This window comes from Fusarium oxysporum, chromosome XII, assembly GCF_013085055.1.
Source record: "Fusarium oxysporum Fo47 chromosome XII, complete sequence".
In the NCBI taxonomy this organism is placed as follows: Eukaryota; Fungi; Ascomycota; class Sordariomycetes; order Hypocreales; family Nectriaceae; genus Fusarium; species Fusarium oxysporum.
The window spans coordinates 1,348,277-1,374,632 of record NC_072851.1 but is presented as its reverse complement, the minus strand read 5'-3'; the positions used below and the strand labels follow the sequence as shown (position 1 = coordinate 1,374,632).

At 51.5% G+C, this 26,356-nt stretch overlaps 8 protein-coding genes across 8 annotated transcripts; 3 read left to right on the top strand and 5 right to left on the bottom strand.

The window, feature by feature from the left end:
* Nucleotides 1–253: 253 nt before the first annotated feature.
* Nucleotides 254–1,842, top strand: FOBCDRAFT_209427 (uncharacterized protein; the record flags this gene model as incomplete). Its single annotated transcript, XM_031193762.2, has 2 exons — nucleotides 254–643; nucleotides 691–1,842. 2 exons carry the CDS (start codon nucleotides 254–256, stop codon nucleotides 1,840–1,842), a joined length of 1,542 nt encoding a protein of 513 aa, XP_031030383.2.
* Nucleotides 1,843–3,471: 1,629 nt separating this feature from the next.
* On the bottom strand, nucleotides 3,472–5,278 carry FOBCDRAFT_209426 (cytochrome P450; the record flags this gene model as incomplete). The annotated part of the gene is made up of 6 exons (XM_031193760.2): nucleotides 3,472–3,881; nucleotides 3,939–4,508; nucleotides 4,578–4,643; nucleotides 4,702–4,804; nucleotides 4,863–4,982; nucleotides 5,045–5,278. The coding sequence occupies 6 exons, from the start codon at nucleotides 5,276–5,278 to the stop codon at nucleotides 3,472–3,474; spliced, it is 1,503 nt and encodes a 500-aa protein (XP_031030381.2).
* Nucleotides 5,279–6,064: 786 nt separating this feature from the next.
* Nucleotides 6,065–10,208, bottom strand: FOBCDRAFT_246019 (uncharacterized protein; the record flags this gene model as incomplete). The annotated part of the gene is made up of 6 exons (XM_059610729.1): nucleotides 6,065–8,362; nucleotides 8,451–8,869; nucleotides 9,012–9,234; nucleotides 9,290–9,750; nucleotides 9,783–9,839; nucleotides 9,962–10,208. 6 exons carry the CDS (start codon nucleotides 10,206–10,208, stop codon nucleotides 6,065–6,067), a joined length of 3,705 nt encoding a protein of 1,234 aa, XP_059466402.1.
* Nucleotides 10,209–11,698: 1,490 nt separating this feature from the next.
* On the bottom strand, nucleotides 11,699–13,689 carry FOBCDRAFT_150700 (cytochrome P450; the record flags this gene model as incomplete). The annotated part of the gene is made up of 4 exons (XM_031193758.2): nucleotides 11,699–11,932; nucleotides 12,024–12,507; nucleotides 12,576–13,360; nucleotides 13,423–13,689. 4 exons carry the CDS (start codon nucleotides 13,687–13,689, stop codon nucleotides 11,699–11,701), a joined length of 1,770 nt encoding a protein of 589 aa, XP_031030379.2.
* Nucleotides 13,690–14,509: 820 nt separating this feature from the next.
* Nucleotides 14,510–16,283, bottom strand: FOBCDRAFT_246017 (uncharacterized protein; the record flags this gene model as incomplete). Its single annotated transcript, XM_031193757.2, has 2 exons — nucleotides 14,510–16,021; nucleotides 16,158–16,283. The coding sequence occupies 2 exons, from the start codon at nucleotides 16,281–16,283 to the stop codon at nucleotides 14,510–14,512; spliced, it is 1,638 nt and encodes a 545-aa protein (XP_031030378.2).
* A 1,232-nt stretch (nucleotides 16,284–17,515) lies between these two features.
* Nucleotides 17,516–18,786, top strand: FOBCDRAFT_282407 (isoprenoid synthase domain-containing protein; the record flags this gene model as incomplete). The annotated part of the gene is made up of 2 exons (XM_031193756.2): nucleotides 17,516–17,775; nucleotides 17,841–18,786. The coding sequence occupies 2 exons, from the start codon at nucleotides 17,516–17,518 to the stop codon at nucleotides 18,784–18,786; spliced, it is 1,206 nt and encodes a 401-aa protein (XP_031030377.2).
* A 456-nt stretch (nucleotides 18,787–19,242) lies between these two features.
* On the bottom strand, nucleotides 19,243–22,606 carry FOBCDRAFT_149563 (E1-E2 ATPase-domain-containing protein; the record flags this gene model as incomplete). The annotated part of the gene is made up of 2 exons (XM_031193754.2): nucleotides 19,243–22,420; nucleotides 22,485–22,606. The coding sequence occupies 2 exons, from the start codon at nucleotides 22,604–22,606 to the stop codon at nucleotides 19,243–19,245; spliced, it is 3,300 nt and encodes a 1,099-aa protein (XP_031030375.2).
* Nucleotides 22,607–23,494: 888 nt separating this feature from the next.
* FOBCDRAFT_246014 (Pyoverdine/dityrosine biosynthesis protein-domain-containing protein) lies at nucleotides 23,495–24,924 on the top strand (the record flags this gene model as incomplete). Its single annotated transcript, XM_059610728.1, has 3 exons — nucleotides 23,495–24,014; nucleotides 24,110–24,495; nucleotides 24,580–24,924. 3 exons carry the CDS (start codon nucleotides 23,495–23,497, stop codon nucleotides 24,922–24,924), a joined length of 1,251 nt encoding a protein of 416 aa, XP_059466401.1.
* Between the last annotated feature and the right edge of the window lie 1,432 nt (nucleotides 24,925–26,356).

The window sequence follows — 26,356 nt, the reverse complement described above, 5'->3', positions numbered from 1 at the left end:
ACCCAAGAAGGCATTAGCTTCATGGGTCAATCCCTGGGGTTTGCGGGGATTCCTTGACATGACGCTTCCGATTTCCTTCCTTGACTGCACAAACCATGACTAGACGCTATCAACAAGGCAAAGTTTGGCTAAATGTCGGTTGGCCGATGCCTATCCAAGTAACAAACTTCTACATCATGGAGTACAAAAACGCCAGACCTAGCCTCACGTCCGTAGCATGCTGTAGGCCAAGGACTCGCTGCATAACATCAACATGGCGCTGTTCTTCACCCATCTTCTGTCTGTAGTTCTCTGGCTGCAGTCATGCTTTGTCCTCGCTGTGCCACAGCAACATGGCTCGGCTGACTTGAGCACCCTTCTGAAGGTTTCTCGGGTGAGAACATTCATTCTTACCGATATCCTCAATGAACCCGATGACTCAATGTCAATGGTCCGGTATCTGCTGTACTCAAACGAATTCGACACCCGAGGCCTTGTCGCCGTTACTTCTTGGTCCTTACGAAATGACACCCATCCCAGTGAAATCAAGAAGATCATCAAGGCCTATGCTAAGGTTGTTGATAAGCTGAACCAGCATGTTCACCCCGACAATCAATATCCGAAACCCGAGGAGCTATTGAAGCAAATTTCATCCGGACCTCGCGTGAGTTTTCCGGCAGTCTAAATAGTCTCGCAAGCTAATCCGATCAGTCATATGGACGAGCGGCCCTCAAGGAGCCCATCAGCGACGGCGCCAAACTCCTCGTAAAGCGTCTTCAAGAGTCCAAAGAACCACTCCATGTTAGTCTTTGGGGCGGAGCCAACACTTTAGCTCAAGCGCTGCAGCACATTGAAAAGACAAAGAGCAGGGAAGAAGCTGTCGACCTTCGATCTCGACTAAGGGTTTACTCCATCTCGGACCAGGATGATACCGGTGCTTACATTCGCGTCAAATGGCCAGATGTCTTCTTCATCGTCAATGTACACGGTTACCGCGAATATAGACTTGGGACATGGACTGGTATATCTACTGCCGACAATGGCGCAGCCAACACAACAAAAGTGACAGACGGTTGGCTTACCCCCAACATTCGTCTGGGTCCTCTTGGAGCGGAGTACCCTAAGATTATTTACACAATGGAGGGAGATAGTCCCAGCTTTATTTGGAACATCCAGAATGGTCTGAACGTCCCTGGTCGACCAGAATATGGAGGCTGGGGAGGTCGATATACTCGTGTCACGGAAGACACTGACATTAACGAGTATGGCACATCCGGGGATGCTTTGATCAACACCAAGGGTCAAAGTTGGTTCAGTCCTTATGCTACTATTTGGCGCTGGCGCGATGCGTACCAAGACGACTTTGCTGCTCGTATGCAGTGGACTCTGGTCGATAGCTTTGAAGAGGGCGCTCACCCGCCGAGCATCAACGTCAACGGATCCATGGGCAGTGAGCCCCTGCGATTCAAGGTTGGCCTAAGGGACGCCATTTTCTTGGATGCCAGCAATACCATTGATACCGATAGTCAAGACGGCTCATCTGGGCTTGACTTCGAGTGGTACTCTTATGCGGAGTGTGCATCGCCAATGCTGACCAGTCTTGCGGCGAACTTCTTCTCCGTTGATGCACTGTCGCCGCCAGCTGGAACAAACGGCACACTCGCTGTGAATGAAGCAGGTTTCAGTAACGTGGTATTGGGGCCAAAGGTCAGGATATCGACAAACTTGACTAGTTGGGAAGAGGAGCAGCCCAGTTCGGTCGATAAGGAATGGCATGTTATCCTTCAGGTTACCAACAACAAAGGCTCATATCCGATCCGAAGGTATCGACGCGTCATCCTGGAGCTCCCAGACTCGAAGTAGACAGAATGTATCTAAGTATCATAACATAATCGTTTATCTTCGTCTTCGTCTTTACATCTATTAGTTCGTTCATCAAACGGTCGGCTGATTATCCTTCTTTTCCTTCAACTAGCCAAATTCACCATCTTACTCCCAGCGCACTTCTAACTTTCTTCCAACCTCCTGTAATCTTTCAGTGGCAGCAGCTTGTTTCAGACATAACCGCAAGTCTTCATCCGGCGCATATGCCAAAGTCGCCAGTATGCTATCTTTCAGTGCCGGCTTCTTCAACTTCTGCGTCTCTCACATACACAGAACCGCAAACATCATTCCGGCTATGAGACTTGCGCCAGGAAACCATAAGTAATTCCATCGCAAACGTGTAACGATTACCATGCTTGTGGCATTTCCGACCATCAGGCTTACCTCTAGCTCTCGATCTCCTATCCACTTCGTCAAACTGAGAGCGACGTTGTCCAACGTTGCAGGTATGTCGCTTGATCGCCCAAGCCCGGACGGGAAACCAGCAGTGGACTGATTCATTCCTAATGCTGGGTATAACAGCTTTTTGGAAATTCCATCAACGTAGTTCCCTATAGGGAGACTTGAGATCGCGGATTCCACCGAAGCCGTCACTCAAGACATTTTGTAGTGCTACAATGGTGGTTTGTGTAATATGAGGGGTTAGCAATGATTACCGTTTCAGCTCTGCCTACTTTGGGGCTCTTTGCCATGAGACATTTGTAGCGCTGCCTGATCACTTTGCATCTGTTTTAAGAATTGAATAACCGTGGTTGAGATACTTTAGATATTGTAAAGGTATGTAGTGTTTCTTATCCTACTTTACGTATTGTAATGGAGATATCTAATTCTCACGAGCCTCTTCTAGAGAAGGCCCAGCTGTGATTTTGATCCCGCCTCTGCGACCGTTCTTAAGCCCGTCTCTCCAACAAGTTGTCAGACAGGGACTGGGCATGTTTTCCATATATGTTGATGAATTGCTTCTGGTTTGAATGCGGTACTGCACTGAATGACGCCGGAGTCACATCCTGGTGATTTATATTTTTCCGCATCCAATTCATTTTTCTTACCCTGAGGGGCCTGGCCAACCACTATCTATTGCTTGTGAAGAACTAGTGGAACAAAATCAACGGTGTCTTTCTCACTACCTCGCATTATCCAGTAAAGGATCTTTGCTTTTAGACGTATCCATGTCCTGGCCGATTTCACCTAAGTACAGCGACCAAGCAGCCTGATCCAGGCGGCCCGGTCACATAAAAAATTCGATAGTAACTCAATAAAGCTGAAGCTGAGGCGACTCCTGGTAGGTATGCAAGAAAGTATCAGTGCCCCCAGGTCTTCTGTTTCGACAGCAAACACCCCCTCTTTCTTCGATCTCGGGTCTAAATCAGCGACCAAGACTGTCATTGGCTTCTGGATTTTACCAAGACAAACAAGCCGCTGAACTTGTGCTACAGTCTATATCGAGTGCTGGCTCAGGGCTGGAAGAGAGTGCAGGGCATACTCGGCGGGTGATAATTTGAGCATCACGAGGAAGCTACATGAGCAAAGTCAGAATAATATCCTAGGATCCGAGGCAACAAATCGTAGCAATATCCAAGTTCTGTGTTTTATGCCTTCTACTAAAATCTATGATCTCCGCTTGACCTCCAATTGGACTCCCGGATCGGCGAACAGCTCAAAGCCAAATGGCATCAGCTTCGGTTTGTATCCCTCAGCTAGCCGCACTTCATAGTCTAGTAAGATGGTAGCAATAGCTGTCTTCACCTCGGCGATAGCAAAAAATCGCCCTGGGCAAATAGGTTTACCAATACCAAACACGAAATGATCCTCACTCGTGGAAGTAGCCGAGCTAGCATAGATCCACTTCCCACCCTGCGCACGAAGCTTCACATAGCGGTATGCATCGAAGGTGTCTGGGTTATCATATACCTCGGGGTTCCGGAGCTGCGACATGTAGATTGAGATAGCTGTCCCTTTGGGTAGGTACTGGCCGTTAGGTAGGGTGACCGGCGATAGGACCTGACGGTCGAGATTGACTATAATATGTTAATGCGTTGATCTATAATGCTGGGGCGGGCGTCTTATCGACCTACCTATAACTGCAGAGTTCAATCTCTGTGTCTCCTTGATGACGCTATCGAGCAAGCGCATATTGGTCAGCGCAGCAGGAGACCATCCATGCTCGGCAACCACGGCTTCCACCTCCTCTCGGAGGGGAGCAACCAGGTCGTGGGCGCATATCTCAATGATCGTCTGCTTCAATAGCTCCGAGGTAGTCACCACAGCAGCCATAGACATTCCAAGCTGGGCGGCGACAGGATCATAGCTCTTACCGCCCGCAATCTCGCCAAACCAGCTAATGGAATCGTCGTGCTCTTTGTCTTCGGCCGCCCTCTTAGCGAGGTTCTTGTGCAAGACTTCGCGGGCGCGCTGGACTTCTGCTCTGCAACTCTTGCAAGCCGGGAGGAACCATTGTACAATAGGTCTCAGCAATCGCGGCCATGCTCGCAACGCGCGAGCCGCAAGGAACACGGTCATACCGTAGTTAGTACTGACCTGCTGCCATGTCTCGTCGCGCGACAGCTCCTCGCCAACAAATACCGACGCGGACATCCGGCTGATAAGGCTGACACCATCCTTGGCCCAGTCGACTGCTTTCCAATCTAGCTTGGCCATTAGTTGATGCGCATGGATCACAGGACGGGTAGATGCTGAATATATGCCACACGTACCGTCACTTTGTTCGGGCCAAGCTGCCAGTAAGTCTTTTCGCACATTATTGTGTAGCTTGCTAACATCTAGAAAGCCTCGAGTCAGCATGATTACATCAATGCGAAGGGAAATGGTCGGGCTCACGAGGGTTTTGAACGAGCTTCTTCTTGATAACGTTGGCCAAAAGTTTAGACGGGTCCGATATGGCTGCCGTGCCATCAAATCCAGGATAACCTGCAAAGAAATCCTATACAAGCAGTTCAGTCAATGTTCAATGGAGCGGCCTAGAAGGCAAGCGTTCGTACCTTGGACACCAGCGGTTGGTGATCAAGATGGGGACCATGGCGTCTCATCCACTCGAAATGGTCGGCAGGGAGGACTATTCTATCTCCCAGGAGTGTGATCATGCGGAAAGGCTTATTAAACTGGTTTCTTTTTGTCAGCACTCCTTTTCTCCATTAGCCATGGAAGAAGAGCTTTCGCGCACCTTGGCAAACCCCTGTTTGATGAGGGCATCAGCATTAGTGATAAAGGCCATATGAGCCTTGCTCAAGAACCAGTCGTTAGGATATTTATTGATAACAGGGATACTGTCTTTCGGCGCGATCAGCATCAGAAGCACGAATGCGACGACGGCGACAAGCACAGCTCCTCCCAAAGGATACTGTCCCGCAAGTAGCGGGGTGATGTATTTGCTGAGATCCATTGCCTGCAGGATCATGAAGAGTTTTAGCAAGTCGACATGATTATGAGAATTCCTCCGTCAAGGGAGATTTGTGACTGCTCACCTTTGATTGATCAAGGCAAAGAAAGAAAGACCTTTCGGACAATGTAACAAAGACAGTGAGTTGTGAAACTCGACGAGATGTGTGAAAAGGTGTTAAATACGTCCTAAATCTTGTGACTGGGAACATGCCGTTAGTCATCCCAAGTCCTGCTCTAAAATGAACCACCTCCGACCGGAAACTGTCCCAATCTTTTGGGGCTGTGAGGGCTCGGAGCTAGGCCTTGCAAGGATGACAATCCCGCTGACAGGTTCCGCAACTCCCCACAGGACCATTGCCCAGTTAGGCAACTGGCTCGGCTAATGTGTGCGCTAGGAGAATTTCCCTTTGGAGACGAACTGGATATGGACATGTCGCTTACACCGGACGTGGAATCAACTCTCTCGGTTGCGAAGTCCTACGAGTACCCGGGGGCTTTTCTCTCCCCGCATCTATTCCAGCGACGTGTGTGGTCTATCCTCAATGTGCACTTGTTTGTTGGTAGCACAAACAGCGCTGATTGCAGGGCACGGCAGAGCGTCATCATGGTAATGGATTTTCTAGCCGTAGATGGAAAAAGTGTAATCAACACCAAAAATGCGCTTTGAGCAAGCAAAATAAAAGAAAATAACATGAGACAAAATAGTACTATAGCAGAAGATCATTGAGATTTACAAAGCACTATCTCCAAGGGACCAGACCATCCTATCTATGCATTCCCTCCCATCTTTCCTTTCCTTTCCCTATCCCAGAAACTCAGCAAACTGCATAAACTCGTGATCATTCTTCATCGCATCCAGTTCCTCAGGTAAGGTCCCCAGCAGCAACTCGACACCGCCATCCTTTCTCATCGGCAAAATGAAGAGACTCCTGAACGCTTTATTCAGCCAATCCATCTGAACCCTCACTGCCTCGGGCGCTTCAAAAATATCACCACCGAAAGGCCCAATATCGCTAGCTTGGAAGAGCATCATGTTATTGAAGAGCGAGTGTGGGCCGTCCTGGATGCCCTGGCCTAGGAACGCCGTCGTATGGTTTCCTGGGCTGTTATCTTGAATTGTATGTAGTAGACTGAAGGCATCGTGGACAAGCTCTTGATCGACTCGAGTACGCGCTTCGCGGCAGATTTGGGCAATTTTGTAAAGGGATGTCTGAGAAGAGCAGAGCTCCGAGATGGACATGTGCTGCCGGTTCATAATGACACAGTTGGCCATGTATGTTGGCGGGAGGTGCGAACTGAAGTAGGGCCGGACGTCAGTGGGCATCTCGATGATGGACATGTCATCAGGGGAGGAGTCCTCGGCACGTCGACGGGCCCGGACGGCGGCGCGCCAGAAGAAGGCTTGCAACACATCGCCGAGAGATAGCGACCCCGACTCCTTGCTAAGACTTTGACTTTCCGGATCCGCAGCTTCGGCAAGCTCGACACTCTTCTGGAGTCTCTCAAGCTTCTCGGCCGAGATGACGAAGGTCGACGCCGCCAACGTTCGACCATCCGCCCGCGGCGCGGGCGGCCAATGCTCACAGTTGGGGAGGCGAGGCGGCTTAGGCAGATGGCGAGACAAACGGGCCCTCTTAATGTTGGGCTCAGTGACATGTCCGTTGACCGCGGCTGCCTCTGTCATGTCTGTGTCTTCCTCTTTCTCCTGCTGCTTGCGCTTCAGCGCCGGATCGGCATATGGCAAGAAACCCCAAACTCTTGGGTCGACCTCAGACGCCGGCTTCGCGAACCCCTCCAGCTCATACAAGATAGATAGCATGTCACGATTGAGACTCTCTGGGTGCAGCCACTCGGAAGTCGCAGACTGATCGCCTTGGACGAACCGGCAGCATTCTGCCCATACCGTCAGCGCGATCAACATGCCAATGCCATCAAACGCATGATGATGAACGTTAAAGGCCAGCACGCAGCCGCCCTCGACGAAATTGGCCTGTACGTTGAGCACATCCGTGGGCAGGTCGGGAAAAGAGGGACACGTAGTCAGGAGCTCGTCAGGGTAAGCCGAAGTCAAGAATCCAGAGGCGCGCTGCTCAGCGTAGGATGGCACGAGGGACGAGAGGTCGCGGAAGCGCAATTGTTTTGGCTCGTCGGAGGGAGAGGTACCCAAGGCCGTTGAGGGCAGTGGAGGCAGACTGATGCGAACATCTCCCTTCTTGTATCCAATCTCGTGCTCCGAACAGGGTATCACTTTGCCCGCGAGAGCCGGCACAATCTCCATGGCGCGAACCAGACCTCGCTGGAGCACTTTGTACGCCTGCTCGAACGAGACGCTTGGACAGAGGGGAATGAAAACATTAATCCCCTCATACATATTTCCGCCGAAGAGGTCCATTGGGCCCAGCTTGGAGGATAGAAGAGCCTTGTGTCGGTTCATCAGTGCTCTGATCTTGGCTTCCTGTGCATCCTGTTGCTGCTGCTCGGTCGACGGCGAGGTAATAGTGCCATTTGCTGTCGTGACTCTACGCTCGGCAGCCAATCGCACGACAGTGGCGGTAATCGCCTTAACTGTCGGCCCAGCATAGAAGTTTCTTGGTAGAAATATGCCTCCCAAGTCTGTAACCGCCGCTACCGCCTTAGTAGCCTTGAACACAAGCAGAGAGTCGAACCCAAGAGTAAAAAGATTAGCATCCACTGGAGCGTCTTTGACCGCAGGCACGATCGAAGCCAGTATATGCCGAACCGCGCGGGCGGTCGAGTCCAAGGATGCTGTGTCGATTGTCAGCAGCCCAAGCGCCGCAACTTCGGCGTCGTTGTCATCCTCCCCACGCGACTGGTAGAAACGCTCGATGTAGTCGGCGTACAGCGCCATGGTAGCCCGACGTTTGATAGTGCGCTTGTCGGTACGGATGAATGGCTTCCCTGCTTCAGAAAAGGCAATAAAGTCTCGGTGCAGCTGGTCCTTATGCAGAGAGAGGGAGTTAGCCCTTTCGACCACGGCCCAGATGCTGCTAAAGAGCGCTTCAGCATCATCACCGTCCCTTTTGATGGTTGGGTCTTTCAGCTCGATAAGGAGGCCGGCTTGTGGCTTGCCCGATCCGATCTGTGAGATAAGTTAGCATATCAATCAGCATTATCGATCGGCTAGTTGCCTGCGGGTTGTCAAACGTCTGAAGGGTTTCTGGACTTACCATCAGACAGCCATCAACAGCTGGGTGGGATGTGACGAGGGCCTCCGTATCGAGGGGCGAGATCTTGTATCCATTCGAAAGCACCACAACGTCATCGCTACGGCCGTGAGACGCCCATAGACCCGGCTTAGTTGGGTGCTGAACATACAGATCCTTAAAGTTGAAACTGTTCACATCTTGAAAGGTATGAAAGAGACCTTGAAAGAACTCCGCGTGCTCGTTGCGATGGATCCACTGTTCGTAAAGACCGGGCTCAACCATCTTAAACTCGAAACCGGACCAAGGGTGAAAGGCAAACCAGTGCCAATCCTGTCTGTCTACCCACAGGTTGCCAATAAACAAACCTTCCGACGTACCGGTCAGGTTCAGAACACGAACAAACTCGTTCACTTTGGAGCCTAAAACATTGCTCACGGGTCCTAGAAAGTAATCATATCTGTTAGCTTACTGACGGAAACGGAAAGCCTTGACACAAGGTGATTTGTCGTCGTATCTCAGACATAAAGTACTTGTGCCTTACAACTGAAGTAGAGATCTGTACGTTGGGGACAAATGCCTTACCTCCCGAAGCGCAGATGAATTTTGACCTGCTTAGTTTTGGCAAGATGTCGGGGGCTTCGCCAAGCTCGTCAGTGAGCGAAGGAATCATGCTCCAGATGTCGATCTTGATGTGGTCCGCCAGGGACGATATGAGTTCCAGATTGGGTATCACGTCCCGAGGCCCGAGGACGCAGTGTAGTCCAAACAGCGGCGATATGACCACGTCCATCAAAATCCCCGCTCCCTTGAATACGTGGTCAGCCCTAATTCAGACGTGATTGACTGGGACAGCTTCTTACGTGACTCAATGGGAATGTCGAGTATAGCGTGTCGCCATCATCCCACCCTTTCGCCCAGGGCTCCATACCGTCATGAGGGGGCAGCATCCGGACAGCGTCCACAGTACCAATCAGCCCGTGTGTCCACGAGATGGGCTTCGACAGGCCGGTTGAGCCCGATGTATGGAGGATGCAGAACGTGTCGTTTATCGCATCTTCCCAGCGCTTGGTGTAAGGAAACGGCTCCACATTTTCCAGCTCGCTCTCATCATCAGGAAGAAGCTCATCCAGCTTGGGCAGCTCCATGACATGCATGGGGCGTTGCTGTAAAAAGTCATTCACGAGATGTGTTGGCCTCTCACCAGCGGGGTTGACCCAGATGTTACAATTTGCCGCCTCGAGAACGGCTAGAGCGCCCTCGGTGCTATTCTTTGGAGAGAGGAACAAGCCCTGTAGGAATATGTTAGACAAACAGAGTGAAGCTTTGGGACACACGTTCAATGTGGGGAGAAACGAACAGCGCAATTGGCTTTGATATAGGCGAATGTCAACAGGATCTGTCGGAGATCATCTAGATGCATGGGTATTGTGTCGTCAGTCAAATGGCTCGAATACACGGGCTCAGAGCCGCCGAGATGGCGGTACAAGCCCCTAACGATCCCAGGGCGCTTCGCTTTTAGGAGAAAAACTTACGAGGTCCGATATAACCCACGGCGCGGATCTCCGACGTCACTCCTAGCTCCCGCTGAAGTAGCCAGGCCGTCTTGTCGATCGCTTTTGTAAAGGCACGAGCAGATACATGGCGGAAGCCCTGCGACAGGTCCGAGGACCTGGCCCAAGAGTAAATGATGCGATCAGGCTCAGCAGAGGCGACGTCGTCCAAAATCTGGGGAATTAATCTGTTCCCACAGTTTGCCGGCGTTCCTTTACCGACAGCCATGGCTGCTAGTGCGAGTATAAGTATTAACACGTACACGCCGGGGAGGAGGAAAGTTCAATTAAGATGAGCCTTGGCGGCGAGGCGAAGAATAGTGGCAAGATAAATCGCGACAATGAAAGAGCGTCTTGAGATAGACAAAAGGATACTCGTCGCACCAGAGAGAGCTATGAAGCTAGAACTGAATATAAGATTCAGGTTCGGCGCCTACAAGTATGAGTACAATATGGCGCGTGCATATGCAGCACGAGTGGCATGTGGATAGATAGGTACGTTTTGTTTTCTTAGTAACGCCGCGTCTGCCTTAAAATCCCAGGCTGGCTGAGCTGACTACCTGCATGAGCTGAGTCCCGAAAGAGTAGGTCACCTGCTTCTGACTTGCAGACTGGGGGACCAGGACGATTGCCCAGGTTGGCTGGCCGCGCTGACGAGGCCAATTCCCCGGGAAACTAGGAGAGTTTCCTTTTTGAGCCCCGGTTCCAGCTGACGGGCTTGTAACCAGGACCCAGGCTTAGTCAACTCAGGGTTTTTCTAACATCCCCTGCTTACTGACACCCTAAGTTTAACCTGGGGTCCGATTGGTTGGAAAAGGTTCTAAAGTTAGGTAACTAATCGCTGATTTCTTTTTCAGCATGGTGTTAAAAAAGCAGGGGATATTATAGAGATCTTTAGTTGACTTATTAGGGACGGACCGTTCGAGATGCCCCCACACCGTACAGGGGGTATCTACCTATCCAGATCGGTCGATAACCCGAGAGGTTGAAAGCACACTCCAGAGCGCCAGTGACTTGCCAACACCTACTCATACTCGTGGAACAATACCTTTTTCTCCCGACGGCTTGCAATTTGCTAAGCCAACATCTTCTTGCTGGCCTACCTCCAAGGCAGCTAAGCAGGCCAGGATAGCAAAATCCAGAGCGATCAAGGGTTACATAATAATTTTGGCGTGAGTTAGTTCTCTTTTTATGCTTTTCACTCTTGAGATTCTTTGTCCTGGTGTCCAGTGTCTTTGATCCACAGCGGGGAGTAACGGAAACAGTACTGTGATGTATAATTAATTACTTTCAGATTTAAACGTCCATCATATCTCTCCGTTTAACTGACTCGAATTGGTGATTCTGGAAATTGCATTTATGAAGAGGTCGATTTCCTGATCCGGCATGCCGCGAGTACAGGGTAGCCAGCAGCCATCCTTAGACCCTGCACCTCATACTTCAATTAAAGTTGCTTAAAGACATAATAAGCAGTTACAACAGTCCCCTGGGCGGGTCTTCTGTTTACTTTGTGGACTGGAAAAATGTACATAATATTCTTCTATAGTAGATTTGATACTCCGGCCTGAGCCTCCTCCACCGAGCATGTATTTATATAAACCCTCAACACCACTGGCCACTTTTTTACAAGTGCCTTGCATGAGAAAAAACAAGGGTGACTCTTGGTGACATTCAATTTTATAAGGATAACCAAACCAGGTGCAAGTCCAAGCCGGCGCCTTAGCGCCTGATGAAGCGCAGATCGTACGCTGGAGGTGTCAACATGAACTGTTCCGAGCCGGTAGAAGCCCTCACTTTCGCCTGCTCCTGGGTCTCGCCCGGCTCGGGCACGACCTCCCAGCGGAAGTTCATGATCATATGTGCCAGGAAGCACACCATTGTTACCTCTGCAAAGCGTTTGCCAATGCACTGACGCGAGCCAGACGAGTAGCCAATGAAGTCTTCGTATGAGACCTACGTGGTTGGGAATGTTAGTACCTGATTCAAAAGTTTCTTTTCCGTCTGAACGGAGGGAGGAGAGGGGAGAGGGGGAATATAAACGTACGGTCACCTTCTTGTTGCCGTTCACATCTTCAGTCTCGCGAAGGTGTCGTGTTGGGTTGTATGTTTGCGGGTCTTCCCACTTGAACGGGTTGACCCCAAACGCCGCCGTATCGAGGTGCACGCGCGTGCCCTTGGGAATGGCAACGGTGTGTTGGTGTACCTTGGCCTCAGATGGGTTGGCGGCGTCACCATCCCACGTTGTGTAGCTAAGCGTGGTGTCGCGGGAGGCCACGCGCGTCATCTGCATGGCCAGATCGCGCATGCGGAGTGATTCAATAGTAGCTGCAAGGACCAGAGGGAAGTTTGCCATTTCCTCGTAGCCGAAATACTTCAGTGGCTTCGCATCGGCCACGCTTTCGTCCTCGTCCAGGGGAAGAGTATTCACCTTGCTGACCTCGGCATATAGCTTTTCTTGCCAATCGGTGTTCCTGGCGAGCAGTGACAAGACCCAAGTCAGGGTATGAGAGGATGTTTCGTGACCGGTTCTGGGTGAGCCATGTGTTAGTCAGAGCATACACGATATAATGCAACGTCGAATGCCTTATAAACTTACACCATGAAAGAGAAAATGTTGCCTTGGACTTCCTTGTCTGATAGCCCGACATTGGGCGCCACGTATCCCTTCTCGGCCTTCTCAGCCTTCTCAACGTCATTCTGGGAATCGACCAGCGCATCGATGAGGTTCCTGTACTTTCTCGGCCGGCCTTGAACCTCGGCGTTATCTTTCATGTCCTCGATTCTTTGCCTTGTCTCAGCCTGCGCATTTTTAATGTGGGTGACGAGGGATCGCTGCGCCCAGCCAGCGCGACGTAAATACAATGAAGGACTCCATTCCAGGAACCACAGCGGTAGCATGGTCTGTACAAATGGTGAATCCCAAACCACTTTCAGCGTCTCGGCGAATGGCATCAGGTCGTTTTTCGTGTTGCGTTGTGACTCCTCAGCCGGATCCCAGGGTATGTCAATGTCGAACCACGAGGCGCCGATGGCACCTAGTGTCACTTTCAGCATGGTTGATTTCATGTCTCGTACAATGGGAGCTGTCTCCGAGTTGGCGGCCGCTGGATAGACGCCCTCTTCTCGGAGCAAGGCCCGCCACATATTGCGCATGTTATGCCACCCATTCTCCATAAGCTCGTTGTTAAACACTGCCTTAACGACGCGCTTATGTCTTTCATGCTGGGCACCGTTCTGTGTCGAGGCGAGCTGCAGTCCAAAGGTATTCAACATGCGATAGCGGATCTTCTCAAGCGGCTTGAGAAAGATGTCGCCGTTGCGGCCAATTTCGCGAAAGATCTTTGGCGATCCAAAGAGGTAGGCGACCCCATTGGGAGACGACTGGTATCGAGATTCTCACGTCAGTACCTGTTCTTTCTAGAAAATCGGGAGGGGTCACTCACGGCCTCGGTAATGACGATCATGTCGGAGCGCGCATTGGCGAACTTCTTGAAAGGATCCTTGAGGGTAAACTTCTCCATGGGTACCAGGACGGGGACGCGAGGATACCATGAGCGAATGACGGACTCGAAGATCATAATGCCGCTGTGTATTGCGGGATGGCCATTGCGGCGGACCTTGAGGACAGTGCGCGCATATGTCACGAACCATTGGAGCAGGATGATGATAGGAAGGCCAATAGCGCCGATGAGCAGGAGAGGAGAGGCCATGGTGAAGTGAAGACTGAGGCTTGTCTCAGTGACAATGAAGGTGAATCGAATTGGGTCGTCAGCAGTAGTCGATCAGACTTGATTCCTCAGAGGTCTTCGCAAAGGAGCTTTAGATTGTCCTTGCAAGAATGTTCAGGACTGTTACTTTCACCTTTGGTACGACCAAGACCAGCTGGGCTTTTCTCTCCTGAAGTACTGATATAGTGCCAATGAATATGGATATGCCCGAAGTAATGTTGTGCCCAAATATTATCGGTCCCGATTATGCTTATGCTGCTCGTGGCCGTCAGCTGTGTCATCACCAGGCAGGGCGGAGGTCTGCCCGGAGCAGCAATTTGGAGGAGGTGAGGCGGGGCCAAAGCAACGGGGCGGAAGTGAGCCCGAAGCGGCAAGTGTCCATCGGCCAGCTGCCAGTCTGAACGCACTGCCTGTCAGCACTGGATGCGCGTCTGACACCCGGAAGCCGAGAGGCTGTACTCTCACTCGCAGCATCCTGCCCAAGACAGACTCTGAAAGTCATGCAGTACATACGGGCAAGAAGGAGTGTTGGAAACTACAGGGGCCCGACTCAGAACATGCCACCTTGAATTATCCCGTGGCTGTATCAAGCGTTATGGGGTCTTGATGTTGTACATCGTTGTCCTTGTATAACTACTATGTAACAATATTCTCCCCTCCCCTGGAGAGGGTTTTCTGCATTTAACTTGGCTGTCTAAATTGTCTACCGAAATAATTACTCCATGCTTGTCTATTCCAATAGTAGTCCTTTTAGCCAGTCTAAATAAACTCCACGCAACTAAATTTATAGTGAGACAAGGCCTCAAGGAAAGTGACGAAATGACAAGGAGATAAGAAGTTTGTTAGACCTCTTCCGCAGAGCCTGGACCAGCCTCTCATGCCAAGGCCACGCGTTTGCGCTTATTGTTCCCTCAGCCATGGTGATCAGATTGCCGAGCCTTGTCACGCGGGACTTGATCAGGCTAATAACCAGTTCCATCTCATCGTCGTCGTCGATCTGCCATGCACCCACCCCAGGCTGCAGCATCTGGGACGATCGGGACAGGGATGACACCTCCAGGCCCGCGCGTGATGGTGCTTCCATGGCGTGCATGTCTACGGCAGCAGCGGTGACGTTGGAACTGATCCTGTTTACGTCATCATCGCTTCTGCCGCAAACAAAACGCTCGACCGCCACCAGACTAGTTAATATGCGATCGCACATGGTAATTATCAGCATGACAAAGTCCGGGCGGGACCAGCAGGTGCTGCACTGGACAAGGGAGTCACAACGAAGTAGTATCGTCTTCTGACGCTTCAGGATCGTTTGCTGGGTCATAAGAGGCGTTGTTGAATGGTATGTTGTCGCGCCTGTCCCTGACTCTGAACCTGACCACGATGGCTTAGACGAGTATGAAGAGCTGGCTGACGTAGAGTTGGGACTTGATGCCGCCGATGGGCCAGCGATGGGATCGCCCCAGACGAGCTGAGCCTGCATGGCCTCGTAGATGCTCACGGCTGTCATCATACAGCAGCAAGATGAAGATGAAGAGTTGGAGGTGGCAGCTGAGTCTGGTGGTGTTGAGGAATGAGCCGTACTAGGCCGAGCCTCATTTGTGACTCTATTACTGCCGTGTGCACTGCTGGGCGCCACCGTTGTAGGGATGTGCGACTCATCCATCAGAAAATCCATCGGGTCAATCCCGTATTCAAAGAGGCTATCTGCCGACGACGATGAGTATACAGATGTGTGATTGCTCTGCTTGCTACTGTCTCTTCGAGCGGTCAACGCTTCGGCGGTAACACCAACACTGCTGCGGCCTGCCCGACTTTTCGCGGCAGCCGTAGGCGTGGGACCGGCCACCTTGCCAAAGAAGTCCGGATCGAACTGCGGAAAGACAGCCGGAATCTGTCCAAGGGAGTCCGGGAAGAGGGTGCTGAGAAAAAGTTGCTGTGCATCTTCTAGGCCCACGTCTGGCCCTGTTGCGATGCTGTTGGTGTTGTTGTCCCGAAGCGAGGGCTGCGAGGCTGTTACGACCCTTGATTGGTCCTTGGGGGATGATAAATGTGTTGATAATGGCGATGATTGTCTCATTGACTGCGCTCGAGACGAGCGTTTGTGTCTCCTCGCCTGGTTCGACTGCTTATGTTGGTTGACGACTGTGTTGTTGTTGTTACCGTCATCATCGTCATCCTCATCTTCGTTCCGTGACTTTGAACCACCACTAGCGGCGCTGGATGTCCGCCGTTGAGGCCTCGAGATGACCAAGTACTCGCATTTCCGGTTCTTGGCAACGCATAGCATACAGCCGTTCTCACCGCTCACGCACTTGGACTAAAGGCAACGCAAACGTCAAATCAGTCTCGTTGTCGTCAAGTGAAGATGGAAAAAGAGGTCTCTACGGTTTATCCATCAAGACTCCCCGCACTGGATAATGATGATGAATGTGAATGGCCGCGATGTGACCTACCTTTTGTGCGCGGCATCTCTCACAAGCAGTGCGCATGGACGTCCTGTCCTTGTCAAATGGCGGGGCAATCTCCACGCTGAGGAGTCGGTCTCCATCACCAAACGTTTGCCGTAGGGTACTAAACATGATGATCTACAGTCCAGGTAGATTTTCTGGATAAATTATCGAACAGACAGGATCAGCAGTATATGTAATATGCTGGATCAGGCAATGACTGTGACTGTATACAAGTGGATGGTGGTGAACTTTATCATCCTCCCCATGCATGCCTGTGTTCCCCACGCCTCTCCCTTGTGTTTTTAGCCGAGCTTACAATTACACACTGGCCTACTGGGTTGCAGATTGCAAAGGATTATCAAAGAAAGTCGGAGCACGGTTCGCCAAGTTGTCCTGCGCGATTTCGTACTTGCAGATCATGCTCACCTTCCAGATTCCATGAACCAACCTTCTAGACCCCGAAAATCAAACCCTGAAAAGTTCCCTAGCCCCAAGGGCTGCGGGTCCACCCGCCGGGTGCCAAGTGCCGCCCCATTCAACTTCCGTTTCGGTACACCTAAGCCCCTGAATTCGGCAGTGGGTCGCCGACTAGGTGTGCTGAGAGCTTAATCTCACCAATCTGATATCAGCGCGTTTACTCCGTCTAGGGGCGGGAATCTCTCGATTTCAGTGGACATCCCGGTCGGTACCTGGAGAGGCCTTTTACCCTGTGGCCAATCCAGTATCTAGTTAAAACGGGGCCGACAGGGAACCAAGCTCCACTGTTGAAGATACAGGGTTTCAGATGTAAGCACTATTCTCTAAGTACATTCCTGCTCGTATTTCTCTGCACTGCGCCTCTGGGAGAAAAATACACGACCCTTGAACGTAGCTTACACGAAATTCACGTGTGATCCACCGATTTCGGGTTATTTTTTTATTTTCCCCTCTAGACTTCCTATACGAGTATGTGCCGTTGCCAGGGACTGATAAGGACCATGCAGAACGGAACATATTGAGGCTCACGTCAGCTGACCGGAGTGTTATTGCTTACGACCTTTCGGGGGTTTGTCCGGCACTGATAATAAGCAACGGGATCAAGCCTCAAACGGAGGGATTCGTTGCTAGTGCCGGCACATGAACGCTTTCACAACGTTTTCATTCCTTTTCCGTAGAGGCGGCATATTTCCCAATGCAGACATCAGAGCTCCAGCCTCCATGAGCAAATCCCTCGGCAGACGCGACGCCTTAAATGTACCAGAGATCTGCTGCTGCATTATATGATGCTTCCATACATTAACAATTTTCACACGCGTGCATGAACTTGACTTAAGATTACTCATTTAGTATAGAACATCCAAATCTAACAACAGAGTGGCATCATGGTCAAATTCGATAGTGGTTCTGAGTCCGAGATGACGAACGGGGACGAGCTTCATATCAACGCCAAACATGAGATCAAACCCAGGATGGCCAACGGGAACGGGGTCCACAACGTCCCCGAACATGACCAATTTCAAGATCATGCCGAGATGGAGGTTCTCATGCTTCCCGACCTCTTCAGCTCACTCATGTCGGTCCCAGCCCGTGAGAACCCCAACTATGCCAGCGTCAAAGCCGAAGCTGACGAGTGGATTGCCTCGTAAGTTGCACCCCGCGCATCAAGCAGACCTCCTTGAAGAATCAACCCTGGCTGACTGTGTAAAGCGTGATCAACGCCGATGCCAAGTGGGCCAGCAGAAACAAGCGGGTTGACTTCACCTATCTTGCAAGCATCTGGGCTCCCGACTGCAGCGCATTCGCCTTACGTACGTCAACCGATTGGAACTCGTGGGCCTTCCTGTTCGACGATCAGTTCGACGAAGGCCACCTGTCCAATGACCTGGATGGCGCCGTGAATGAGATTGCCAGGACACGTGAGATCATGGAGGGTACTGCCCCGCGGTATACCGCCGACTCAGAACACCCTATTCGGTATGTGTTCCAGACATTGTGCGATCGCGTGAAGCAAAACCCAGAAGGTTTCTACGCGGGAAAGCCATCGTCAGACCGCTTCTACAGGCGCTGGATGTGGGCACACGAGCTCTACTGGGAGGGGCTGGTCGCGCAGGTTCGGACAAATGTGGAGGGTCGGTCCTTCACACGTGGTCCGGACGAATACCTGGCCATGCGCCGGGGCTCTCTCGGCGCCTATCCTGCGCTGGTCAACAATGAATGGGCCTATGGGATTGACTTGCCCGAGGAGGTAGCGGATCATCCTTTAGTGTTCGAGATCATGGTCATCATCAGCGACCAGATCCTGTTAGTCAACGACATTCTCTCCTACGAGAAGGACCTTCGCCTCGGGGTTGACCACAATATGGTCCGCCTGCTCAAGGCCAAGGGGCTCTCAACCCAACAGGCCATCAACGAGGTCGGAGTTATGATCAACGACTGTTACAGACGCTATTACAGAGCACTATCGGAGCTCCCATGCTTCGGCGAGGAGGCCGACCGCGCGCTCCTCGGCTATCTCGAGGTCGAGAAGAACCATGCTCTCGGTAGCCTGCTCTGGAGCTACAAGACGGGCCGGTATTTTAAGAGTAAGGAGGATGGTGCTCGGGTCAGGAAAACGCGAGAGTTGCTTATACCAAAGAAGATGGCGGTGTTGTAAGGTTGCGAGCGAATCGAGATACAATGGTAGTAGATCAGAGAGATAGCTAGACTGACTTTTCGAACATATTGAGCGCGTATGCATATCCGTACTTAGACGGTTGTTTTGCCAGGTCACTTAAGGCAAGAGGTCGTCCATCGATTTGCCAGGTTCTAATCTTGAAATTGTTTTGGTTTGGAGATGAACAGATGTAAGATCGAATCATTGACAGTATGGTATATTGGGCTATTGTGTGGGTAGCTAGTGTGCTGCCTAAAGTGTGTTTTGAGAGTGTTACTTTGATTCGATAGACCTGATAGCTGATGTTTGCATTTCGCAACTTACCTCGACAGCATGGACGTGTCTGTTTGAACGAAAATCTAGTCTTTTTGTAACTGCATTCCTTTCCCAGATTGAAAGTTCATCAAGCAGACTTGATTATTGCAATGCATATCAAGACAATGGTCACACACAACCTCAGCCTTCTATGTTCTGTAATGGCACATACCCAACTTCTTCCACCTTTCCTCTGCGTCCCATCATCTCCCTCACCCAGCGGACGATTCCCCTTCCCCATATCCACCTCTCCGCCTTGGGCTCCCTGCCGCCGTTCTTCGCCACCTCGTTCATCCAAACAGGCCTTGTCCAGGAGTTGAGCATCAGACTGCTGACCACCACCGTCACACTGCTGAACGCCATCGCAAGACTCGCCATTATAGGATGTACGCTAAGCCCGAACGGAAGGAAAAAGCCCATAGCAATCGGGAGGCCGATAGCGTTATAGATACATGCCCATCCGAGGTTTATCTTGATACGGCGGAAGATGGTGCGCGTAAGCGCCAGCGAAGCAGGTATTATCATAAGCTCTGTCGGTCTCATAAGCACCATATCCGCCGCCTCCATCGCGACATCTGTTCCGCTTGCCATAGCAATGCCCACGTCCGCCGTTACAAGTGCCGGGGAGTCGTTAATGCCGTCGCCAATCATGCCGACAACCTCGCCACGGTCCTGGATCTCTTGTACGATAACCTGCTTCTGATCGGGGCTAACACCGGCGTAAACATTGTTGGCATCGATACCCACGGCAGAGGCGACGGCGAGTGCGGTAGACCGTTGGTCGCCGGTCACTATGGCGGTCTTTATGCCCATGCGGTGCAGGACCGAGATAGTCGCTGCAGCATCCTCTTTGATTGTGTCAGACAGGCACACATGGCCCGAATAAAGCCCGTCAATGGCAACGAAGATGTTGGTGGTTCCAGCGCTGCGGGGATTGCTCTTGGCCTGCGATGTGCCCTCGCCAACCGACATGTTAAGCTTCTCTGCGGCCTCTACAGCATCCTCAGGGACATCGATACCACTATCCTTCAAGAATATGAGGTTGCCAACTAGTACCATGTATCGTGACCGGTTCGCGGTAGCTGGCTCGACAGTCACACTGACACCCTTCCCCACAACCGCTTTGAAGTCTCCGACGCTGCCATCAATGGTTTCTTCGGGCGCCATACCTAGCTCGTTCTTTGCAGCGCCCAGGATAGCCTTGCCCACAGGATGTTCGCTCCCCATCTCTGCTAGACCAACGATGGACCACCATAGTCGTTTACTGACCTCGCTTCTTGTCCATTGCGGGACGAGACCTATGCTGGCCACACTCATCTTACCATAAGTTATGGTGCCAGTTTTATCGAGGACAACCTGCGTGACCTTGGTTATACGTTCCAGGACAGCACCGCCCTTTATCAGAATTCCGTTTTCTGCACCGACTCCGGTGCCAACCATCACGGCCGTGGGCGTAGCTAGTCCGAGAGCACACGGACAAGCAAAGACAATGACGGAGATACACAACTTAACGCAGACTACGACCTTGCCGCCGCTATTATCTTCGAGGAAGATCTCCGGAGGGTGGGATAAAACATGACATAGGACCATCCATACAAGGAACGTACCAAGACCGAGGATAAGAATCATGGGAACAAAGTAGCCGGCTATTGTATCAACAAGTTGCTGAAAAGGGGCGCGAGCGGTTTGTGCGTCTTGCACTAGCTTGACAATCTGACTTAGCTGGGTATCATGGCCAGCTCGAGTAACACGGACGTCGACCCGCCCATCACCGTTAACAGTGCCGGCGACGATACTATCACCCATGTACTTCTGAACAGGCATAGCTTCTCCAGTAACCATACTTTCGTCAACAAATGTAGTGCCTCGAACCAGAATGCCATCTGCTGGAATTTTGTCACCGGGCCGGATGACCACAATATCGTCAACCTCAAGCAGCTCTGTTGGGATGACCTTTTCCTCCCAAGCAGAGACGCCAGGTTCATGAGTCCGAGGTGTCTTGGGTGTTGGGGGCTCGTCAGATGATTTTGCCCAGCTCTCTGCTGCCTTTTCCACAGCGATCGGGTCAGCATAGATGGTAGCTTTGGACGGAGCTAGTGACATAAGACGAGACAGCGCCTTAGAAGTCTGGCCTTTGGCCCGGTTCTCCAGCCACCGAGACAGTGTGATGAATGTGATGAGCATGGTGCATGTGTCGAAGATCGTGGAAGGTTTAGAATGCGGCTCAAGAAGGACGGAGATCAGCATGGAGAAGACGCTAAAGAGGAAGGCACATGATGTGCCGAGAACGACGAGAACATCCATCGTTGGCGATCTATGTTTAAGAGATTTATACCCAGAGATATAGAATCGCTTGCCAATGCCGAATTGAACAGGCAATGTGAGAACGAGACATACAATGTCACCCAGGAATAGGCCAGGTATGAGTTCGAAACGTCCAATGTCTATCACTGGGAAGGCCATAGGAATAATCATGCCGATGAGGAGAACGGGGATCGCGAAGGCAAGTGACGTCCTGAACGCTGTCCGCCACTCGGTAATCTCGCGCGTTTTCGCCAGCGACTCAAGCTGCGCGTTGTTATCCTCGCCACTTGCAACGAGGGCATTCAAGCCCTGCACCTCTATAGCCTCAACAATGCCACGAAGTCCTATAGTCCTGGGCTGGTAGACGACTGTCAGGCGGTCCGTACTGAGGCTGAGAGATGCGGATCGGATGCCCTGGACTGCAATGAGGCCTTCCTCCAGAAGCTGGGCAGTAGTCGCATCTTTGCAGCCGAAGACCTTGAACTGAGCGCTTGTCGTATCTCCTCCCTGATGGATCGAGTCGCGCTGCGTCGATAAAATAGTAACATCAAACCCGCGATCGTCGATAATCTCGGCTATCTTCTCCGGCGAAAGCTTCGTCTCGTCATAAGTGATAACGGCTCGTTCCGCCAAAAGGCTAATGTTGAACTTGAGCACACCGGCCACGCCGTTGAAGCCAGCTTCAACGGCGGACGTGCAGGCGCCACACGTCATGCCCTCTATGGCGAAAGTGGTCGTCGCAGTTGTCGTTGCAGACTCAGCTTCGCTCCCAATCGCAGTGCTCTGGTCGGAGCAGTGGTTGTTCAATCGAGTAGTCGCGGGGTTGGAACGATCGGTCGAGAGAACCTCAGCATCAAACCCACGGTCCTCGATGATCTCCTGTATCTTCTCGGCAGGTATGATGTCCGGGTCATGCGTGACAACGGCGCGCTCCATTACGAGGCTGACGGAGACTGTTCCGACGCCGTCAACGCCTTTGAAGCCGGATTCAACGGCCGATGTGCAAGAACCGCATCTGTTGAGGTTACAGAGTTAGCTTTAGAGAACGAAATGAACGAAAGTAAGAGTTGGCGACGCACGTCATGCCGCCGACCTGCAGCGTGGTTGTTGCCAGATGTGCGCTCGTGGGCGCTGGAAGCCTGCTGGCACTGGCATTTCTGTCATCGCCATCTTCCGGCAGACGCATATAGGTTTGTCCCATCGCAGCGACAGCGACAACGACAGCAAGCAGTTCTCAGGGCTTTTGGTCGTGAGTTGGTGTAGTGGAGGGCCTCGCAAGCGCGCCAGGCCACTAGTGTACCAGCTGGGACGCTAAATGGATCTTCGGGATGCCGTCAGATCACGGTAACTAGGATGAGTACGGGGGTGTCGTTTGCTGAGAGGTGCACTGAGAAGACCGGCTTCTTCAGGCGGAGAGTAAGCGATGAGGGGATGCGATTGTGAGATTGTAAGCCAGAAGAGAAAGGAGAAGGAGAAAGAGGAGAAATCCTGCTTCTGGATGACACAACAGAAGGTCGCAGGCTGTCCGATAATTGAGATTGGGGGCGGGCGCTTAGGTACCTTAGTCTAAAGAGTACCCCTGTCTCGGTACTGGGGTCCTGTCGCGATCCACTTCCATCTCACCTCAGACGCTGTAAGGTAGTTAACGGCAGCGGACCTGAAACGGCAATGTCCCGTCCCGTTGACCCTCTTTGCTTTTCGCGGCGGCCTGGCTTCCCTAGCTTCCGCCCTACCAAGCCACGCGTTCCCTTCCTAGTGCAGTGCCCCCGGCATGGAATTAGCATATGCTATCAAATGACAATGACGGGCTTTGCCTCACTTGGGTTGGAGTGAGGCAGACATCATCTTCCTTCTTCTGGCATTCTCCCGGATAAAATAAGGCTGAGCATGTCCGCCAATCTCCATTGTGAAGAATCAAGGCCTCTTGCATTGGATCATCTGTCCCAATTGGATAAGTGTTGTACGTGACACTATATGTACGGCTTGTTCTAGATTGCGACTTTTACGACACCTCTGCTTCACCCTTATTGCATGTTTATCGTCTATCATTTCATCTTCTGCCATACCATTCATATGTGCTTTGGTCGCCATGTCCATCGATATTGATCATCAGAACCCCTCCGACGTCTTGAAACTGAAGACACCGGCTGTTACCATAGCTGGATCAGACGTCTCGTTCGACGACACCATGTCGACGAGATCCTCCCGCTCCAGTGTCCCGAGCGAGATGACGGGCCCTCCCGCCGCAGATGACAAAACGGAAGACTCTGAAGAGACCAAAGTCTCCGAGACTTCCAACAGAATTTTGGACGTCATTCTAGAATACTCTCTTCACAAGTTCGACAGCACCGAGGAACTGCATAATGCCGGCAGGCCTAAGTTCCTAGCCGTCGTCTCACGCTTTGTCAAAGCACGGCAAAAGGTAGTCATGTGTCTACCGGCATTCCCGTTCAAGTCAGCAAATAAGGTCGAAAAGGTTCTGGGTACCCTCCCAGATAAGGCTGAAGAGTTGGCACTTGCTAGACTAAACTCCATATGTGTCACCATTGGCCAATTCTATGAGCCTGGCGCAGAGCTGACTGTCATCTCAGACGGCCTGGTTTACAATGGTTCGTTCATCCTCTGCATTCCTCACTCGAAACAAGGTGACAACTCTCACGGCTACTGGCACATCACTGACACTTCTTCTTGAATCGTCATCTAGACTTGCTAGGAATTTCTGACCAGGAGACCTGGCGTTACGGGTCGGCGCTACGGGCCATGGCCGAGCGCAAGGCCTTCTCTCATCTCTCATTCTCCCGCCTACAGGATTTGGTCGCAGTGAAGGGCCTGCCCAATGACCTTAATGAGCTCACGTACGTTGCCAACGCAACTAACTTCCGCCGGACCCTGTTCAACAAGTATGGCCGGGACGGCGATCTTGACATTGACCATGAAATCGCCACAAATCCGGACACGCTCGGGACGTACAAGGGGTACTGCCGCTTCCTCAAGTCAGATCTGCAGCACATTTTCGGCCCAGCTAAGAGCAGTGCCAAGTACAGGAAGGATGTCAAGTACCTCGCCAAGCAAATGCTGATCCGGGGATACGTAAGTTTCAAGTTCACTACTTCAGCCAGTCATTCCAATGCCTAGTCGAGTTCCCATAGCTAACAGAATCTCTCTTGTGATTAGGCTTTTGCGGGAGCCGTCAAAGCGCGCTTCCCGAACTATTTACGTCTCAGTATCCACCAGTCTACTGGAGAGCATAAGATTTCCATCAGCCTGCTCAACACCAAAAGCGGCTTTACGACGCCGTGGCATTGCAGCGTTGTATTGATGGCAGACGGTGAATGGCTTAGTGGCCTTGCGGTCGACTTCAAAGCCGATCGGTTGCTGGAGCTCGTCGAGGAGGATGGCCGGCCGAGTTACTTCAGGGAGGTCCTCCGTCAACGACCATACCTGATGGAGAACGCGAAGCCGCGTATAGTTATTCAACAGGAGCCACAGGCCCATAGGCCCAGGATACGCCCATCCTAGGTTCACCGAGCGCCTGTGCAGAACGAGTTGTGGTTGAGGTTATAGCTTTGACTGCTGTCATAGCCTGGAGTTGCAGGTGTACTAGGACCGCTCACCCTCACTTGCTCAGGACTAACTCCGACTTGAGGAGGCCTTGACGTGAATGGTTCAAGTATTTACGAACTAAGATAAGAACGTACAGTTTTATAGACTTTTAGTAACTTATACAAGAATGAAACGAGATACCTACCCACTTCCGGGCGTAGAAGGACACTGAGACGCACCGCCAAATCTCATGTGACATGCGAACTGTGGTGCTTATACAGCATGCTGATTCTTCCTCACATCTGTAACGGTAGCAAGTAGGAGACACTGGTCTAAGAACCTTGGCTACCTTTGAATGCCAGACTTGGGTGTCCAAAGCCTGGCAGCTCATGTTGGTGCAGAAGGGCGAGTGATTTTGACCTGGTCGACCCCTACACTTGGAGCCCGCATAGGAGCCATTGACTATCGTGGCTGAGGGCCTGTATCACTACACAGAGCTTAGACTATCTAAAGCTTTAGCAAACGTCTGGTGTTCTGGAGCAACATGAGACCTTCGCCATTAAGACTATTCTGGGAATGAAAATGCCCTGATCCAGGCCAGCTTGAGGTCCAACGTCGCCAAACGCTATATCCCCAGCATTTTGGGTATTCCTCATCGAGCACGCTTTTTCCAGTGCTCTGAGGATAAGGGGGCATATTTGGGTGCTGTCTTGAACATGGATCTGCGGTCTCCTGGCAGTTATCTTGACTATTTAGGGAATATCTAAACTCAACAGCCATCTCAGCCCCTTTCCACCATCCTAGGTAATGCTGGGAGCAGAGCTGTCATTCCTGATAATTGCAACTTGCCGAATGTAGTTGATTGCATTCAGGAAGCCGCTGAAATTCCGGTTAAGCTGCTCACGTTGGATCAGTGAAACCGGACGTCCGATATTGTTGGTGATAAGTTTATATGGGAGGAGTTTATCGAGCTCGTTGAGGACGTCACTGTAACGTTGTCGGCTTATCTTCATGAATACCGTGAAAGCCCTTTGTTGACTCTGCTACAAGCGACGAACTTGGCGTCAGATCTGATTCCTTGCACTCTAATGCTTGATTTTGTTCAAGGTTTAACAGTTTTGATAATAGATATTCTAATGTAAAGGTTCATGTATCTTTGTCAACTTCTAGCTCTAACTCTTTATAGTTCTTATATACAGCCCTAAACTGTTGCCTGCTGGTACCGTAGAAAATCGCTCCATTGCTTAATCGGGAGCTTGCCCCTGGACACCGGAGCTAAACAAATTCCGCCGGCCCACGAGACAACACCATGAGGGGGGCAGGGCAATATGGACACAGTGTCGCCAGGGAGTTCATAGTTTGCATAAGCTTGCTGGAAGAGATTGCTGTGGCCCTCTTAGATATGGCA